Here is a 19,706-nt window from a genome sequence, read left to right as displayed (position 1 = left end):
TTTTAGGATACCTACGTAGGGTTGCAAAAGATGGACTTTGTAGGTCATTAGCATCTTGTCGAAATGGGAACCCTTTCCAACAGTATTAAAACCTTTTATATTGGCCACAGAACATTGTTGTCTCATTTGACAAACTCTGGACTACAACTATATACTACAGTTTTTTAAAAAATACCATTTTTTAAAGATTTAAAAAAATTGTCACAGTAATAGATAATCATGCTTTTATAATGGTATTTCACAGTACCATATTTAGACAATCCAGAAAACTGGAACAAATTAAAAAATACATGTTTGGCAAGTCTATCACCTAAAGAAATCCACTGATAGTATTTAGTCTTTCCAAAAATCTCTTCTCTTTTTTTTGTTTACTGGGATCATTGTCTGAATCCTTCAAAGTAGAAGTCTGGGTCTTATATGTCATTAGTTAAATTTAAGAAGTTCTGCTATTTCTGTGCCACTCTAAGTGGGACAGCAAGACATTATGTGTTTCCTAATGTAATGAATTAGAAATGTATATGTATCACCTATTGACTATTTTTGCCAAAATATTGAAACTGAATCATGTCTCTAGACCTAGATCTTACTACCCACTTTACAGGAAATATGGGGAATAGATCAGTAAGTTTAACACCATGAGGGAACAGTTAGCTGAATTTAGGATATGATAAATTGTCCAGGACAAATGACTTAAATGAAGATTAAATGAGATTTAAAAAGACTTATGCGGCCAGTAGTGGTGACTCACGCCTGTAATCCAAGCACTTTGGAGGCCAAAGCGGGTGGATTACCTGAGGCCGGGAGATCAAGAGCAGCAACAGAAAAACATACCCCCACAAAAAAAAAAAAAAAAAAAAAAAAAAAAAAAAAGACTTATCCACCAGATGCAATGTGTGGTTCTTATTTTGTTTCTGGTTTACACAAACTAATGGCAGAAATTTCATTTTTGAGGTAATTGAGGAAATTTGAATATGGACTTACTAGATACTTACTAGATACTGAAAAATTATTGCTTATTTTGTAAAATATGATAATGATATAGTAGGGTTACTTTAAAGAAAAGTCTTTAACAGATAATGGTACTTTTTTACTGTTTGTGGGTGAAATAATATGGCATCTGGGATTTGCTTTAAAACATTCTAGCCAAAAGAAAAGAGAGAGAGCAAGTGAGAGAAGAAGTAAGATTGGCAGATTGTCAGTATTGTTGCATGATGGGTACATGGGTATTCATTCTTCTTTCTCTCTCTTGAATGTTTGAAAAGTTTTGGAACAAAAATGCTGAAAAAATTAATACATAAAAAGTGTATGGCATAAAGTGTTCTAACAGCCTACATAGAAAACTGGGTCACTGGTATAATTCAGTATCTATATAATAAAAACAAAACACCTGCTAGGGAATAGAACAGCTCTTGCTGATATTAAGACCAAAAAGTTTTCTTTGTTAGTGGTTTTTGTTCGATGGTTTTGAGACAGTCTCATTCTGTTGGAGGTTGGAGTGCAGTGGCAGGATCATAGCTCATTATAACCTTGAACACTTGGGCTCAGGGGATCCTCCTGCCTCAACCTCACAACTAGGTATGATTGTAGGTATGCAACGTGTGGTTAACAGCTTGACCTCTGGAAGGTCTGGAGACTAAAGTCAGCCATGCAAATAGCCCCAGTAAAATCCCTAAATACTAAGCCTTAGGTGAGCTTCCCAGTTGCCAGTACTTCCTGCATGTTGTCACATGTTGTTGCTGGGAGAAATAAGCCCTGCCTGCGTGACTGCACTGGGAGAGGACAACCAGAAGCTTGTGTGCTTGCTATATCTCTTATGCCCCTCTTCCCTTTGCTGATTTTAATGTTACCATTTTAGTGTACTTAACAGTAAGCAAGAGTATAATGTTTCTTTTGAGTTTTATGAGTCCTTCTAATGAGTTCCAAGGGTGGCTTTGGGAATCCCCCAAATGTAGAGCTTCATCCATATTGTTCATTTATTGTTGAGTAGCACTCCATAGTTTGCCTGTTCCTCAGTTGAGGGACATTTTTGGTTGTTTGCAGTGTTTGGCAATTACGAATGAAGTGGCTATATACATTTGGGTATAGAGGTAGGTTTTTGTATGAACATAGGTTTTCATTTCACTTGGATAAACATTTAAAAGTGGGATTATTGGGTCATATGAAAAGTATATGTTTAACTTTATTAGAAACGGCCAAACTCTTTTGCAAAGTGGCAGACACTTCCAGTCAGTACTGTATGAGAGTTCTGATTGTTCCTCATCTTCCTTTGCACTTGGTATCTCATTGTTGTTTTATTTTGCATTTTCCTGATAATTAGAGTGTCTTTTCTTGTGCTTGTCACTTGCGTATCTTATTTGGTGATGTGTTTGTTGAAATATTTGTTTTTTTTTCTTTAATTATTGAGTTTTGAAATCTCTGTCCGGACGCGGTGGCTCACACCTGTAATCCCAGCACTTTGGGAGGCCAAGGTAGGTGGATTACCTGAGGTCAGGAGTTCGAGACCAGCCTAGTGAACATGGTGAAACCCTGTTTCTACTAAAAATACAAAAAATTAGCTGGGCTTGGTGGCAAGCGCCTGTAAATCCAGCTGCTCAGGGGGCTGAGGCAGGAGAATTGCCTGAACCCAGGAGATGGAGGTTACAGTGAGCCGAGATCATGCCATTGCATTCCAGCTTGGGCAACAAGAGCAAAACTCCATCTTAAAAAAAAAAAAAAAGAAAAAAAGAACTTTGAATATTCTAGGTATCAATCCTTTATCAGATATGCATTTTGCAAATATTTTACCTCACTCTGTGACCTTTGGAGAGCAGAAGTTTTTAATTTCAATTATGTTTAATTTTTAGTTTTCTGAATCATGCTTTTTTGGTGTTATAGGTGAGAAAGTTTTGCCTCTCCCAGTATCATAAAATTTTTCCTCTTGTTTTCTTCTGAAAGTTTTTTAACTTTATATTTTACATTGAGAGCTATGTTCCATTTTGAGTTAATTTCAGTATATGTTGCGAAGTATGGGTCGAGGTTCATTTTTTTTTTTGATATATGGATGACAAACTGTTCAGTACCATTTGTTGAAGAGACCATCCTTTTTCTGTTGAATTGCATTTGTATCTTTATTGAAAAATCAATTGACCATATAAGTATGGGTCTATTTCTAGACTCTCTTACTTTGTTCTGTTCATCTATGCATTGTTTTGCTAACATTATGCTGAGTTGTGATTACTCAAGCTATATAGTAAGTCTTAAGATAGTATGAGTCTTCCAATTTTTTCTTTCTGAAATTATTTTGGCTGCTTTAGTTCCTTCATCTTACCTTATTTGGGTTTAGAATCAGCTTGTTGGTGTCAACAAAAAAAATTAATACTGTAATATTGTCATTTTGATTGGTATTGCTTTAAATTTGTATATCAATTTGGAGAGAATTAAAATCTTATTAACACTGAGTCTTATGATCCATGGACATGGTATATCTCTCCATTTATTTAGATCTTCAGTCTGTGTCTTTTTTTTTTTTTTTTTGAGACGGAGTTTCGCTCTTGTTACCCGGGCTGGAGTGCAATGGCTTGATCTCGGCTCACCGCAACCTCCACTTCCTGGGTTCAAGCAATTCTCCTGCCTCAGCCTCCCAAGTAGCTGGGACTACAGGTGCACGCCACCATGCCCAGCTGATTTTTGTATTTTTAGTAGAGACGGGGTTTAACCATGTTGACCAGGATGGTCTGGATCTCTTGACCTCGTGATCCACCTGCCTCGGCCTCCTAAAGTGCTGGGACTATAGGCATGAGCCACCATTCCCTGCCATTCTGTGTCTTTTTGAGAGAGCTCTGCAGTTTGTGTCTCAGCAATTTGTCTGTTTCATGTAAATTGTTGAATTTTTTGTATTAAGTTTTTATACTTTTATCCTTATAATATTTGTAGAATCTGTAGTGATGCCACCTTTCTCATTCCTTTTATTGGTAGTTTGCATATTTTCCCCTCCTCATCCAGAGATTTCTTTCTGCTGCTTTGATCTACTGGCCTCAAGTGATCCTCTTGCCTCAGCCTCCCAAAGTGCTGTGATTACAAATGTGAGCCACCATGCCTGGTCTTTTAAAAATGTTTGAAATTTAATTTAAAAATTTTGTTTGTCTACTTATTTTAGAAACACGGGTTTGCTCTGTCACCCAGGCTGGAGTGCAGTGGCATGATAGTGACTCACTACAGCCTTGCTCTTCTGGAAACAGGGAATCCTCTTGATTCAGCCCCCCAAGTAGCAGAGGCTGCATATGCACGCCACCATGATTGGGTAATTAAAAATTTTTTTTTGTGGAGACAGGGTCTCAGTATGTTGCCCAGGCTGATCATGAACTCTTGCCTTTAGTCGATTCTCTTGTCTTCCAAAACATTGAGCTACTCTGTCCAGTCTATAATTTTTGATTGAATGCCAGCTATTATTTGTGGTAAATCATATTTATGCTGAGAATTTGTCATGACTCTTGTTCTGCTAAGATGTTAGCATAGAGGGTTGAATTTGTCTTGCCTGGAGTTGATGAGAATTTGTTTTTTATTGCTCTGATTACCTTCAGTGCATTATCAACTTTTAATTAATTTAATTAATTAATTTTGAGACAAAGTCTCATTCTGTCCAGGCTGGAGTGCAGCAGCACGATCTTGGTTCACTGCAACCTCTGCCTCCCAGTCTCAAGTGATTGTTCTGCCTCAGCCTCCTGAGTAGCTGGGATTACAGGCACCTGCCACCACACCAAGCTAAGTTTTTATATTTTTAGTAGAGACGGGGTTTCACCATGTTGGCCAGGCTGGTCTCAAACTCTTGACCTTAAATGATCCATTGCCTCAGGCTCCCAAAGTACTGGGATTATAGGCATGAACCACTGCTACCAGCCCATTATCAGCTTTAAAATTTTCTATTATCACCTAGTACTTAAGATGGGCGTTGATTTGCTGGAAAGTTTTGACCAATGTTTTTACTCCACATTTACCTGTTAGCCTTAACCTATGCACCTGAACTTCAGAGTGAGTCTCTCTCTGTTCTTTTGCTACTTCTGTAATAGTAGAATGCTCTTACTTACATATTACTTGGAGCTGGTTTGTATTGTTGTGGTGGGCATGGGGCCTTGGATACTGGTTAGCTTTGTGGTGATAGGAGTTGAGCTTTCTCTTTTGTCCTAGACCAGTATTAGTCTTAGGCAGGCTCTGTTTTTCTCTATTCTTGGTAATCCTGCTACTCCCAGAGTAGACCTCTATTGTTTTGGTCTCAGAATACTTTCCTGTCTGTCCCTCAGAAGTACATACAGTATCATCTAATTTTGCAGGAATTTATTAGGAAGTGTTTTCATATCCTATATTAAAAGGAATATCTTTGGGAGCCATTTTGACAAGTACCTGAACTTTTTAAGGTAGTGTTAATTATTTTCATGGAATTAGGTCTTCCTTACTAAGTAAAACATAGTTTTCACTGGTGATAATGTAGACCAAATTGAAGGCTATTTCTGTTCCCTCTAGGAAGTATGTTTTCAGACGGATTTTTTTTTTAAAGCATAAAACAAATTTGTAAAATGGAGAGTATCCTTAGCTGTCCAGGGTTCATAAATGTACTCCTAATGGAACTGAACATATGAGGGAGAAATAATAACTCTATATATGTTGCAGGTAATAATGATGTAATTTTAAATTATAACCGTAAAGGAAAGGATAAACAATTATGTTTAGAATCATGATTTTATCTTTATATTTTATACTGGTTTAACCATCACTATATGATGAAGATATAGAGGATTTCCACTGCCTTCATACCACTTCATAGTCAATACTACTCAGCCGTATGGGTAAGCACTATTCCAACTTCTATCAGCATTCATTAGATTTGTTGTAATTTGTTCATTTAACAATTTGTCACATTTTCCTTATTACATTATTTCTCATACTTTTTAATCATTGAGAGTAGGCTGACTGGACTACATCATTTGGGACTTTTGACCCCGTTACCTTCAGTCTTCTCTTGATTTTATTTTGTTCCCTTTAACGAATTGTTTTGGGCTGAGCATGGTGGCTCATGCCTGTAATCCCAGCACTTTGGGAGGCTAAGGCTAAAGGATTGCCTAAAGCCAGAATTTGAGACAAGGCTAGCAAAATAGTGAGACCCCCATCTTTACAAAAAAATAAAAAATATGAGCTGGGTGTGGTAGTACATGTCTGCGGTCCCAGCTACTCAGGAGGCTGAGGCGGGAGGATCTCTTGAGCCTGGGAGGTTAAGGCTGCAGTGAGTCATGATTTCACCACTGTATTCCAGCATGAGTGAGCACTCTTCCACTCCCACTCATTTTAGTGATGGAGGAGAAACTCTCAGCCATTAGCTGACCAAAGCATTTTGTTATCCTTAGTCTGTTCACTGAGAGTGATTTCCAAGGAGTGGAATTACTGAGTCAAATGGTATGATTTGTTTAAGGCTGTTCTCAGTAAAGATGATCAGATTGCATCCCAGAAGTCTTCTTTCTTTCTTTTTTTTTTTTTTTAAAGTATACCAAGTGTATATTTCAATTTACTATATGCAGTCCAACAAAAATTTGGTCATGATTTTCACCAGATACACATAAATGGTTTAAGTAGTGAAAGAATATTCAGATTCAAGAGAATAAGTTCATATCTTGAGGAAAAGTAAAAGTACACTAAGAATGTAAAGCCAAGTCCAGTTTCTATGCAATAAGTGAACTGTAATTTCCAGAAGTTTTTTTTTTTACTTGGCTGGGTTCAGTGGCTCATGCCTGTAATCCCAGCACTTTGGGAGGCTGAGGTGAGAGGATCACTTGAGGTCAGGAGTTGGAGACCAGACTCTCCAACATGGTGAAACCTCGTCTCTACTGAAAAAATACAAAAATTAGCCAGTATGGTGGTGCGTGCCTGTAATCCCAAATACTTGGGAGGCTGAGGCAGGATAATCACTTGAACTTGGGAGGCAGAGGTTGCAGTGAGCCAAGATTGCACCACTGCACTCCAGCCTGGATGACAGAGTGAGACTGTGTCTCAAAAAAAAAAAAAAAAAGTGTTTTTTTTAACCAAATGTGTATTACTTCTACAACAGAGTATTTGTTTTAGTATAGCCTTGCCCTACTTTGTGTTTTTTCTTTTTCATCTTTGTTAGTTTTATAGGAAGTATTATATCTCTATTTTGTATTTCTTTTATAATTAATGGATACATTAACAGATTTAAAATTTTTATTATAAAAATTTGAATTAGGCTGGGTGCAGTGGCTCACACCTGTAATCCCAGCACTTTGGGAGGCCAAGGTGGGTGGATCACAGTCTCAAGAGATCAAGACCATCCTGTCCAACATGGTGAAACCACGTCTCTACTAAAAATACAAAAATTAGCTGGGCATGGTGGCGTGTGCCTGTAGTCCCAGCTATTGAGGAAGCTGAGGCAGGAAAATCACTTGAACCCGGGACATGGAGGTTGCAGTGAGCTGAGGTCCTGCCACTGCACTCCAGCCTGGTGACAGAGCAAGATTCTGTCTCAAAAAAAAAAAAAAAAAAAATTGAATTATAAAATTCTTAAAATACCAAATAATAACCTACCTGGAGTATTTTCAAAGCATGCCTTCATACTGCAACATAAAGATATTAGCATATTTGGCTATATATGAAATTTTAAAACTTGTGACTATAAAAAGAAATTGCAGTGCTGGGCATGGTGGCTCATCCCTATAATCCCAGCACTTTGGGAGGCTGAGGTGGGCAGATCACTTGAGGTCAGGAGTTCGAGACCAGCCTGGCCAACATGACGAAACACTATCTCTACTAAAAATACAAAAATTAACCAGGCGTAGTGGCGCATGCCTTTAATCCAAGCTACTCAGGGGGCAGAGGTTGCAGTGAGCTGAGATAGCACCATTGCACTCGAACCTGGGCAACACAGTGAGATTGTATCTCAAAAATAAATAAATAAAACAAAAAGAAATTGCAAGTGGGGGAAAGAAGCATACATGCAAGTTTAGATATAAAAGCAAATCAAGCAATTGCTTTTAAGATAATTTTTTATAGCTAGAATAGTTGAAATTATTATATATTAATATATAATAGTTGAGATAGGATTTTTATCTATTATAGGTGAATATAAAGGTATATAAGGTTAAAAATTGTCAATTCAGAAGTTTATTTGTAGTAGAGCATCACAAAAATTCTTTCTTTTCAAATTAGTTTTGATAGACTGTTTGTTTTTGCTTTTTTTTTTTTGAGACTGAGTCTCCTTCTGTCACCCAGGTTGCAGTGCAGTGCAGTGGCACAATCTCAGTCCACTGAAGCCTCTGCTTCACTACAGCTGTGTGCACCATGCCCAGCTAATTTTTGTATTTTTAGTAGAGAAGGCATTTTACCATGATGATCAGGCTGATCTTGAACTCCTGACCTCAGATAATCTGCCCCCGTTAGCCTCACAGTGTGCTGGGATTACAGGCTAGAGCTGCTGTGCCTGACCTATTCATTTTGATATAATGGTTTTATGAGCAAACGTGGAGAGCAGAGGAAAGAAGCATTTTACAGTGATGTTTAAAAAGTGTTATTTAACTGGGAAGTACTTTGGTTTGTATTATATTAGTATTTATTAATGTTAGTGATTAGTAGTATGTAGTAATATTAGTATTAATCATTGATGTGTATATCTTCTGTGAGACCTTTGAGAAATAACAAATAGTGAAGTCTTTCTGACTAACAATATTTGTTTTGCTAAGCAAGATTACTTTTGTCAATCCTTTAACATTTTGGGGGTTTGAACCTACAGGTAACAGGAAAGTATACTTTGCTTGCTGAATTATGTGTATTCTTGATCATAAAGTTCCTTCATTATATAATACCTAGCTTCATTGGTGGAGAAGAACATAGATGGAGTATATGGTTAGCATGCTGAAATTTTCAATTGGTATTACTTTTTAGTTTAGATTTTAATTGGCTTTCCTTTATTTATAGTTTTAATACCAGTTTAGAACCTCTTTTACTTAATGAATTTTCATGTATATAAACAGAAGACTGGCTTTTACTCTGCCTCTGTTAACTTGTAACAACAGTGAAAGCTTGTAAGATTAATAGGAACAGGACCCTTTTGGAAGTTAACCTGTTTGCAAAGTGCAAACTTGCATATTTTAATGGTAGTTAATAGTTGGAGCATTTATGAGAGGGATGATGAACAGAGAAAAAGTGCTATGGGACATCCCAGGAAGACTCTTACTGTGTGGTCAGTGGCAATTTTCCATTTCTTTATTTCTTGTAGTTCCTCACTCAGCAGGTTAGGAATTTTCTAATGCTTTGTGTATTCTTTCTAAATTTTTAATTTTTAATCATTCAGAATCAACCTTGTCTCATTTTTAATAGAGAAGAGAAATGTTGAAGTGGTAGGTTCCTGTGCAGCCAGAATTTAAACTGGAAACTGAATAATAGATGCATATAATGTACAATTAGAAGGCACGATAGAGAGATTGCTTCACTTCTTCCTTCATTTCTTCTTTTCTATCTTCCTTTCTTTCTGCTCTTTCCCTCCTTCCATTGCATCAAGAAGATAGTCAGAAAGTTATGTTTGTATATTGGCTCCATCAAGGATGTTATTTGAGACTGTTCTTTTTAGAAGACCAAGAATAGACTAGTGTTTTGAATATATACTCATAGGATCATTTTTGGGTTTGTATTAAATTGGTAGTTTTGTAACGAAATGAATGTTTTTCTTGTGAATTGTAACTCTTCCTCTATATCTGTTCTTTAGAAATTTTCCCAGGGAAATCTTTGCTTTTCTGTTGTGTTTTCGAAGGCTTAACATTGTACCTCCATGATGAAATGAGATAATGTATGTAAGACATTATTTTGAAGATGATGAATAATCCTGTAGCAAGAACAAGGACTCTTATTTATGTTTGAGATTCTAAATTCCTCTTAGTTGGGTTAGATTTAGAAAAACGTACATTTTGCTATATTCATTCATTAATTCATGCTGTAACATGTATTATCTCTCAGCAAGGGCTACTAGCTGCTGGGAGTATAGTTATAAACAAGACAAAGATGCCTTATGGAGCTTATATATCCTATAAAGGGAAAAAAATATAAATGATCAATTATACAATAAATGGTATAAGTACAGTTGTGGTAGTACTAAGAAAAGGCATGTTTTAAACATCTGTTATTGGGGAATCCTACTTAGTCTGAGAATCAGGGATGGTTTCCTTGAAGAAGTGATATTTTGATTTTTGAGTTAATTTATCATTATCATAAATGTGATTGAGGAATTCATTTTAAATAAATGCTTAGGGTATACAACCCTAAATACAAATTAAGGTTTAATTTAAAAAAAAAAAACATGGTAACAAATTTATATTCCATTTATTCTTGGTCTTCCATGTGCATAATTCAGTTGAAACTCTTGGTTTCCTTAATTTTAATTGCGGCTTGCATGATTCTTAGCTATATCTATATTTATGTAATCTAAGACTGCATAAACTCAGTCCATTATTTGCATTTGACAGTTAATAAAAGCCTTCAAGTTATAATAGATTTGAAAAATATTTGTTGAAATGCATTTAATTTGGATGTAATTCTATTGATAGTTACTTAAATAAGTAAACCAAAGCACTTCTATTGTCTCTCTTTCCAGATAGACTGTGAGCTTCTCAAGGATAAAGGTCGTATCTCCAGAACCTTACAGGATGTGACCCACATAGTGCTAAATAAATACTGAACACATCAATATGAGTAAAATGTAAATAAGGATGAAACAGCTTGATAACTGATCTTCAGGTTTCTTTTAAGTGACTTTTTAGTATAATAGTTAATAGCTTGGAGCCTTCGTTATCATAAGAGCTCGCTTTGAAAACCAGTTTCTTAATGTGTATTCTTAGGCAGGTTACTAAAATTACTAAACTCCTCTAAACCTCATTTTCCTCATCCTCAAAGTGAGATTATATGTGTACTTAGTGTACCATCTGACACATAGTGTTTTATAAATGGTGGCTAATATTATTACACAAGACGTGTTAAACTTTTTATCTGAGTTATATCTGTGATATTTAAAGTAGACATGTATGGTGGCATAAAATATTAGTATGTATGAGAGCATATGATTGACCCTTTCCATAATTATGCCAAGTCAAAAAGTAAAAAACCTGTAACTACTAGGCTTTTGCTTATTCAAACTAAACTTCATGAACTGTTAATCACTGATAATTAAGTAGATAATTATGGTTCTTATTGCAGTGAATACATTTTCTTCCTGTATAAGTCAGTTTTTGTTTAAACAAACGAAATAGTTTGTTATTTTGTAATTTTAAAAATGTTTTATAGAGACAGGGTCTCATCATGTTGCCCAGCCTGAACTAGAAGTCCTGGGCTCAAGAGATCATCCAGTTTCAGCCTCCAGAGAAGCTGGGACAGCAGACACATGCCACCACCCAGCCCAAACTGTTTTTATGAGAAAAATTTTTTGTGAATTTCTAAAAAGGAAAAAAATCAAATCTCCCAATCTTTGGTGTAGATTAAGGTATTTGATGTATGAGGTTTGCCTGAATTAATGTCTGTATAGGCGTATTTAATGCACATATTTACATGTGAGGATGGAAAGACCAGAAAATCTTATTTATATTTCTAATTTTCAGCTTCTGTAAGTAAACTTAGTTATTTTATGTACTTCACTGTCATTCTTTTTGCTTGTATAAAGAGAACAAATACCATTACTCTTCTGTTTTCGAGTATCTTTATGGAAGTAAAGAAGGTAGGAAAACATAACTTAAGAAACAAATATTCTAAAGTTTCAAAACCGACTTGAAAAAAAATTTAAATTCCTTGTTATTTACAAAGTTATGATTTCCTCACAAAAATAAAATAATACAAATAGTCCTTGATACAAACAAAGCAAAAAACACCAGCAGATAAACAAAACATCTTTAAGGACTTTTTATTCCACATTTAAAACAATGTACTTTTAAGTTTTTCCAACAACAAAATATCCACAAATTAGTGTAAACTCTAGGCATTGGCTGTAGTCAGGGTATTAGTAGAACAAAATTTGGACTATTATTTTAAGAATATTAACATATTTGATTAAAAATATGGGATATATGCCCTCCTGAAAAACTTTTGTTTCTATACATGAAATGTTTTGATTGATTTGTTGGATTATGTGCTTTTCAGATGACTGAAAATATTGGAATTCAACGTGTAGTGGGAGTTCCTAGGGGACCATTTAGAGCTGTTTGCCTACAAAATTAAAAACAGCTGGCAGTTTTATGTAAGGCAGCCAGCAACTTACACTCTTACGAATGTAATTTGGTGGGTGAGATTTATGTAATAACTGTTGAATTTGCCTGTTTTTCTCAAATGACTTCATTTGTATTTTTCAATTGCCCCTAGGATGTCACTGAAAATTAGGATTCAGGCATTTTTGCATTTTTACAGTTGCATCATGGCCATGATCATAAAGCAGATCATTAATGACTTGGTATCTGGATGTTGATCTCCCTGCTGTTTTATCCTTACATATGTTGGGTTATTGTCACCAAGTCACTTTACTGGCTCCTTAATCTACATTGACTTTGGGGCTTAGACATCTTCGCCTGTAATTCTTAAGATAATTTGCTAAGTATTATACAGTGTACACTGAAAAAGTGGACTTGGAAATAAAATTGCCCAAGGAAAATTAAGTTTTTCTCTCAACTTGCCAATATGCATTTTTGGATATATTTTGCCTTTTTTATTTATTACAGTTCTATGTTTTGTCTTTAGATTAGCAAAATTTGACCATGATTATTAAAATCCATCTTCCTTTAAGCTTAGTTTCTAACCTGTTAGTGGTGGTCATGTTTCTCCACTTCAAACTGCCCAGCTTGAGTGTTCTAGAGAAAACAGATAAAAGCCTTATGTTTATTTTAAACATTCGGATTACTAGTGTAAACTCTGTTAACTTTTTTTTTAGTAGAGATTCAGGAAAATCTCTAAGAAACTGAAATTTAGAATATTTTATTGGACTAGAAGAATTTTGAAGTTGACTGTAATCACTAATGCCACTGAAAAACCACAACTGAGATTTTTAAAACTACATATCAAAAAGCAGTATAAAGTGTGCCTGAAATCGAACTCCTCACTGACATTCGTAGGGAGGTTTGATTTATAACAAAGAAGTTGTTTAAAGAAGAGTGATTGTTTAGAGTTAGCGATCTGTGTGTATGTGTGGGTTAGGGAGTCCTATTGTAATTGGATGGGAAATATAATTTATTTTCTTGAACTGTGATTGGCTAAAATTCTTTTCTTTCCATGGTATTTTCTAATAACTGAGTCTGAGGATTTTCTATGCTTCTATTATCTGATCAGTGTGTTTGAGCTATGTACTAATACTAAAAGTACCAAGATTGGCGCAGACATGGTTTGTGAAATTTCAGGACGTTGACAAGGGCCCGCCACGGAGCATTTGCTGTTCTTATAATAAAGCAGTGACGAATTTAAATCTCTGAGTAGCTTAAACATGTAATTAGTATCGCCGCAGATGAGAAGAGTGAAAGGATGACATTTCCCCTTCGTTTTCCCTTGAAGTCATGAACGGTTGGTTCTGCTGTGACTTCGGGACTTAGATTTCAGTATAAGTTGTCCTGCTCTGCTGCTGGTACTAATTCAGGCTAACTCAAGCGGCGGGCGCCGTGTGCTCTGAACAGCATCGCGCCGGCGGTGAGGCGTCAACCCTGGAGTTTATTTTGTGATCCAAGTGGAACCACTACACTTCACTTTCTCCTCACCTCCACCTCTGAGGGAGCAACGAATAGAAAGGTAGACCTCCAAAAGCTTTGAATAGCTGTCGCTGACTTCCACGCGGCCGTCTTCATTCCTTGGTCCCTGAGCCGCAGCCGCCGCCGGGCCGGGCACTACTTTCAGTCTGCGGTGGTTCCGCCGACCCTCCCGCGGCTCCTGCCCCGCCCGCGCCGGCGGAAGGAGACGCGCGGCGCGCCGCCGCTGCCGGAGGAGGGAGACGGAGCAGTACTGGCCGCGGCACGGTGGCGGCGGCGGCGGCGGCGGCTCGGCTGCCTCGGGCCGTAGACGGCCGCTTAGGGATTTCTGTCAGTTTTTTTGTGTGGCGCTGTCGCCCAAGGCTGCGAATCTGGGAGTCCCCAGGAGCGTTTAGGGGAGGGACCGAGGTCGCTGTGTCCTGAACAGAGGGGCCGGTGCGCCCGGAGTCTGCGCTCGTTCGCGGAACCGCTGCGGTGCCCCGGTCCGCTCTCCTCAGCATGAGCAGCCCGTAGGAGCGAGGTCTCACCGGTTCCCTCGCACTGGAGGCGGCAGCGGCCGCTTCGGCAGCGACAGTTATGGCGGTGGAGACGCGGCCGGAGCTGGTGGGGAAGCGGTTTCTCTGTGTAGCGGTCGGCGACGAGGCGCGTCAGGAGCGCTGGGAGAGCGGACGCGGCTGGCGAAGCTGGCGAGCGGGGGTCATCCGAGCCGTGTCACACAGGGACAGCCGCAATCCGGACCTAGCGGTAAGAGAGCGAGCTCCCCTCCCCTCACCGTACCTTGAGCGCTTCCCTGTGGCACCTGGCTCAGCCCGGCCAACTGGCCGTCACGCCCCTCTGCCGAGCCCTCCGCGCGTTTACCCGCAGCCCTTACCCAGGTCCTGCCTCTCTACGAGTGGCTTCCTCTGCGGAGGCGGTGTGGGAGCTGGACTCCCGGGACAACCACGGAGGCCGTTTTGGCCCCCATCCCGGAGGAGTCGACCGCGGCTCCCCGCTGTGGCTCCTGGGCGACCGCGGAGACCTCCCCGAAAGGCGGAGCTGTGATGCGGACGCGGCGCGGGCAGGTGGGGTAGGGGGCGGACCTGGTGGCGATAAGTGGCTAGCTTCCCTGGCATCTCTTTTCTTGGAGAAGTCTTCATAGTGCTGTAGCTCAGGACTTAAAACTTATCCTATAAGGTTGCTGAAGGGGAGAGAGAAAAGGAAAAAGACATTCTCATACAGCCCGGGGATTCCTGTGTGTTTTAGAGGCAGAGGTCGTGGCTTTGACTGTGCCTCGATTCATCCTTTACTTAATAGATAACTTGACTTTCTGACCGGAAGGGATAAAAGTGAAAGTATCTGATATGGAGGGTGATCTCTCTCTCTGTTTCCAATGTGTTTTTTTTGATAGTGCTTTGGAGTCAAGATGTTTCTGGGTTTTACACGATTTTAAATAAGAAAAATGTTGACAATTAAAATATTAAATACCATGCAGAATATGGTATCTTTTTCTTTGCTTTCTTTTCCTTACATGTGACATTGCCAGTGTTTTCTTTGAGTAGTGTAGATATGTGCATGATTTTGAGCTGGAATATGCTCTATTGTGTTCCAAGTGCGTTCTCGCTGAGGGACAGCTTGAACGTAAGGGGCGGAGTAGAGACAAGACGTAGACTAGACTTCCCAAGGTTGATTTATGAATACATTATCTATGAAATTCAGTTACAGTGTCCTGAGCCGCTTTTTTTCACTGAAAATTTCAAATTTAGGAATATTTTTTCCCTTTGTATGCATACAAACTTACAATTCCAAATTCACTGTAATGTCTGTACGGGTACCTACCTAATATTTTTTTACCTACCTATTTTAATAGTTTCCGAGGGTGTTTTTGTATGGGTTTTCGTGGTTAATGTGGTATGTATTAATGTTGATTCGATATTGCAGAATAGGTGTGTTTTGCTAATAGGTGTTTCTAACAGGAAGTAAGCAGAAGAGAGGTTGTTTTGAAGGTTTTGGCTGGTTATTTGTGTACAAAAATGTATAATCTTCCTTATGGTTGATGTTAATGGTTCTAGAAATTATGGCAGTTCAATTCAGTAACTACTTGTATTTTGTTTGTGTAAAAGGCTGAGAAGAAAGGATTGCTAGAGCTCAGGACTTGGAGTTTAGCCTGGGCAACATAAGTGAGACCTCCTATCTCTAAAAAAAGAAAAGGAAAAAAAATATATATGTATATATAAATGACTTAATTGTTTTCTTAGTTGGGAATTTAAATGATGTAAATAGCCAGTTTACATGTTAGTAAATGGTAAGATGTTAAGCTGGGTATTAAAGAATAAATTATCTGTGGATGGTAGGGATTGACTGGAAAGAATAGGAAAGAATTTCTTCAGGTGATGGAAATGTTTCCTACTCTGATTGTTGGTTACACAGGTATATACATTTGTCAAAACTTACTGAATTGACACTGTCTTTGTGTTTCACTCTATGTAAATTTTATCAAAAAAAAAAGAAAAATGTATGTTGAACCATAACTATGTGTGAACCCTTGATAAGTTTTCCTTTATCTAAGTCTGTATTTGAAAATTTGAATATTACTAATTTAGTTTTTTTAGCTTAGAATCTACTATTTTATATTTATTTCCAGACTTTCTTACATTCACATTTCTTATATGAAACTTGGAATAGTTTGGCATTAACATAATGTAATATTCCTGTTGGACTTTTGTTACTGCAGAGTGGATTTTAAGTTATATGAAATTAGGCTGGGTGCAGTGGGTCGTGCCTGTAATCCCAACACTTTGGGAGACTGGCATGAGAAGATACTTGAGTGCAGGAGTTTGAGACCAGCCTGAACAACATTGTGAAACCCTGTCTCTTCAAAAAATACAGAAATTAGCTGGGTATAGTGGTGCATGCCTGTGGTCCCAGCTATTGGGGAGGCTGAGGTGGGAGGATCACCTGAATGCAGTGAGGTTGAGACTGCAGTGAGCCAAGATTATGCCACTGCGTTCCAGCCTGGGCAACAGAGTGAGACCCTGTCTCTAAATTTATATATATATATATATATGTGTGTGTATGTATGTATATATAATGAAATTATATGGAAAATGTTGAATAGGCTAGTTTGCGATTTTTTTTTTTTTAAACCTACAAATACATATAATTAAAAACCTATAAGTATATTAGAAGTCCTGGCTGGATACACCTGTGGCACATGATTTGGAAGGGTAACAATAAGAGCTTGAAAGTAGTTGAGAGAATACTGTATCTCAAAGATAGTTATTCTTATTATGGGTCTTATGTATGAGAAGTTGCCATGTGCATTAAATTTCTATCATTGTTTTAACTAATTAACGTAACCTTGGTGGCTTAAATGATATATGCTTATTATTTTGCAGGTCTAGGGATCACAGAGAAGACATGGGTCTTGCTGGGCTAAAATCAAGGTTGTGGCACACTGTTTATTCTAGGAGAGATCCATTTTCTTTCCTTTTCTAGTTTGTAGAAGCTATCCACATTCCTTGACTCATGGCCCCCTTTCTCCCTCTTAAAAGCCAACCAAGTTGTATCTCACCATTTTTTCCCTGGTATCTGCTTCTGACTCTCCTGCTTCCCTCTTACACTTTTTAAGTGCCCTGATGATTACACTGGGCCAGTTGAAATAATCCAGGATAATCTTGCTGTCTCTTAACAACAGTAATTCCATGTAAACCTTAAGTCTCCTTGTAATGTAACAGTTACAGGTTCCTGGGATTAGGACATGGGTATCTTTGAAGTTAAATTATTTTTAGCACACTGTGTTAGCAAACATATTTCTTGTATAATATGAACATATATAATTTGATACAAATAAGATTAGAAGTTTATTTTTTCAGCCAGGGTTTATAGTGATATTAATGTGCTTAACTTTTAGGGTTCTGTTCTAAATCCTTCAGAGGTGTTATATATTGCCTAGGACTTGTATTATATTACCATAATCAACTACCATAATATATGCTATAGGCCAGGCACGATGGCTCACATTTGTAATCCCAGCACTTTGGTAGGCCAAGGCAGGCAGATCACTTAAGCTGAGCAGTTCAAGACCAGCCTGGGAAACATGGTGAAATCCCATCTCTACTAAAAATACAAAAAAGTAGCCAGGCATGGTGGCGTGTATCTGTGGTCCTACATCCTTCGGGTATTGAGGTGGGAGGATGACTTGAACCTAAGAGGTCAAGGGTGCCTTGAGCCATGATCATGCCACTGCCCTCTTGCCTGGGCAACAGAGTGAGAGAGTGAGACTCTGTCTCAAAAAAAAAGGAAAAAATATGCTATATTTAACTTTATAAAAATCCAATAAATTTTTAATACCAAAATATGTTTAGTTGGAAGACTTTGGATGAGGGATTGTTATTTGAATACGAATACGATTTTTAGTGGTGTAGATTTAATGGCCAAAAATACTGCTGATTTTATTTGTTTGAAGATTTGATAGTGATCATATGTCTTCCTAATTTCAGATAGTTCTTCCAGTGTGGTTTTTAGCAGGTTTTTTTTTTTTTTTTTTTTTTTTTAAAGACAGGGTCTCACTCTGTTGCCCAGGCTGGAGTACAGTGACATGATTATGGCACATAGCAGCCTTGACCTCCTGGGCTCAAGAGATCCTCCCACCCTAGCCCCACAAGTAGTGGGACTACAGTTGTGAACCACCATGCCTGGCTAATTTATTTTACTTTTTGTAGAGATAGAGTCTCACTGTGTTGCCCAGGCTGGTCTCAAACATCAGTGCTCAAGCAGTCCTCCTGTGCTGGACTCCTGGTGTTGGCATTAGAGGTATGAGCTATGGCTTCTGGCTTTAGATTTTTCTTAGATACAAAATTCTTAATCTGACAAAGAAATTTGCAAGGATTATATACTTTTAGTTTTACAATTGGTGTTTACTAAAATTTTTTTTTTTTTTTGGAGATGGAGTTTTGCTCTTTTTGCCCAGGTTGGAGTACAATGGCACGATCTAGGCTCACCCCAACCTCTGCCACCCGGGTTCAAGCAATTTTCCTGCCTCAGCCTCTTGAGTAGCTGAGATTACAGGCATGCATCACTACGTCCAGCTAATTTTATATTTTTAGTAGAGACGGGATTTCTTCATGTCGGTCAGGCTGGCCTTGAACTCCCAACCTCAGGTGATCTGCCCACTTCGGCCTCCCAAAGTGGTAGGATTACAGGCGTGAGCCACGACCCCCAGCCTACTAAATTGTTAATGTTGAAACATTGTCTGAAATTATCAAATTGGACAAAATCCTTTTGTGTAGAATTTATATTTTATTTAATATTCTAGGTAGTTTATAAAATTATTTATTCTCTTAAACCCGTTGATGAAAATGTTGATTTATCGTTATCTTACATTGTAGATATTGATTTAATTATAGAATACATAAGTAGAAAAACAGCAGCTCACAATCTACTGTTTGCCAGACACAGGGCTAACGTATGAAAAACTCAAGATAAGTGCCGGGGCAGGAATTTGAATGCAGATTTCTGATTTCAAATCTATTATCTCTGTACTCTGTCAAATTGCTTCTCCCAATGGTTTGTGATTCAGACTCAAAGTAAAAACCAGAATTTCCCTTTAATTGTAATGTTATATATTTTTTCGGAGCCCTTTCTCTTTCTTCATTTCTGTAGCCCTATGGTTGAAGTCTTCTTGGGCTTTTATTTCTCGTTCCTTCCTGTCTGCAGTTCCTGTCATCTTCTTAATTTGGTATTTCAAATTCAGTCCTTTGCCTACTGTTTGTTGTTGTTGTTGTAATCTTGTTATTTCCTTTGGAGAATTTACTTGTACTATGCTGCGTAATTACTCACAAATCTACAATTAAAGATTGGCCTTCAATTTGATCAGCCATCTCTACCGTTTGGAAGCTTTACATGAATGTCCCATATTTGGGTTTGATATAATGTATTTAAAATGTAAGTTATTATCTTCATGTGAAACCGGCTGCCATTTCGAGATTTAAT

General features: G+C 37.9%; 1 protein-coding gene across 5 annotated transcripts in view; it reads left to right on the top strand.

Annotated features, from left to right (window-relative positions):
* The window catches only part of JMJD1C (jumonji domain containing 1C), a 352,145-nt gene that overhangs the window by 45,221 nt on the left and 287,218 nt on the right, over positions 1-19,706 (top strand). The window contains exon 1 of one of the 5 annotated variants that reach the window (XM_032252660.1): positions 11,382-14,480. The exons of 2 other annotated variants lie outside the window; for them this stretch is intronic. In XM_032252660.1, coding sequence (XP_032108551.1) covers positions 14,313-14,480 — 168 coding nt within the window. In that variant the 5' untranslated portion in view covers positions 11,382-14,312. Of the gene's footprint in view, positions 1-11,381; positions 14,481-19,706 lie in introns of those variants that run through there. 2 more of the 5 variants (XM_032252654.1, XM_032252661.1) reach the window with 2 other exon arrangements.

This window comes from Sapajus apella, unplaced genomic scaffold (genome assembly GCF_009761245.1).
Source record: "Sapajus apella isolate SASKATOON/1434 unplaced genomic scaffold, GSC_monkey_1.0 scaffold78, whole genome shotgun sequence".
Classification (NCBI taxonomy): Eukaryota; Metazoa; Chordata; class Mammalia; order Primates; family Cebidae; genus Sapajus; species Sapajus apella.
Note: the sequence above shows the minus strand (reverse complement) of the source record. Positions and strands in the feature narration are given on the sequence as shown.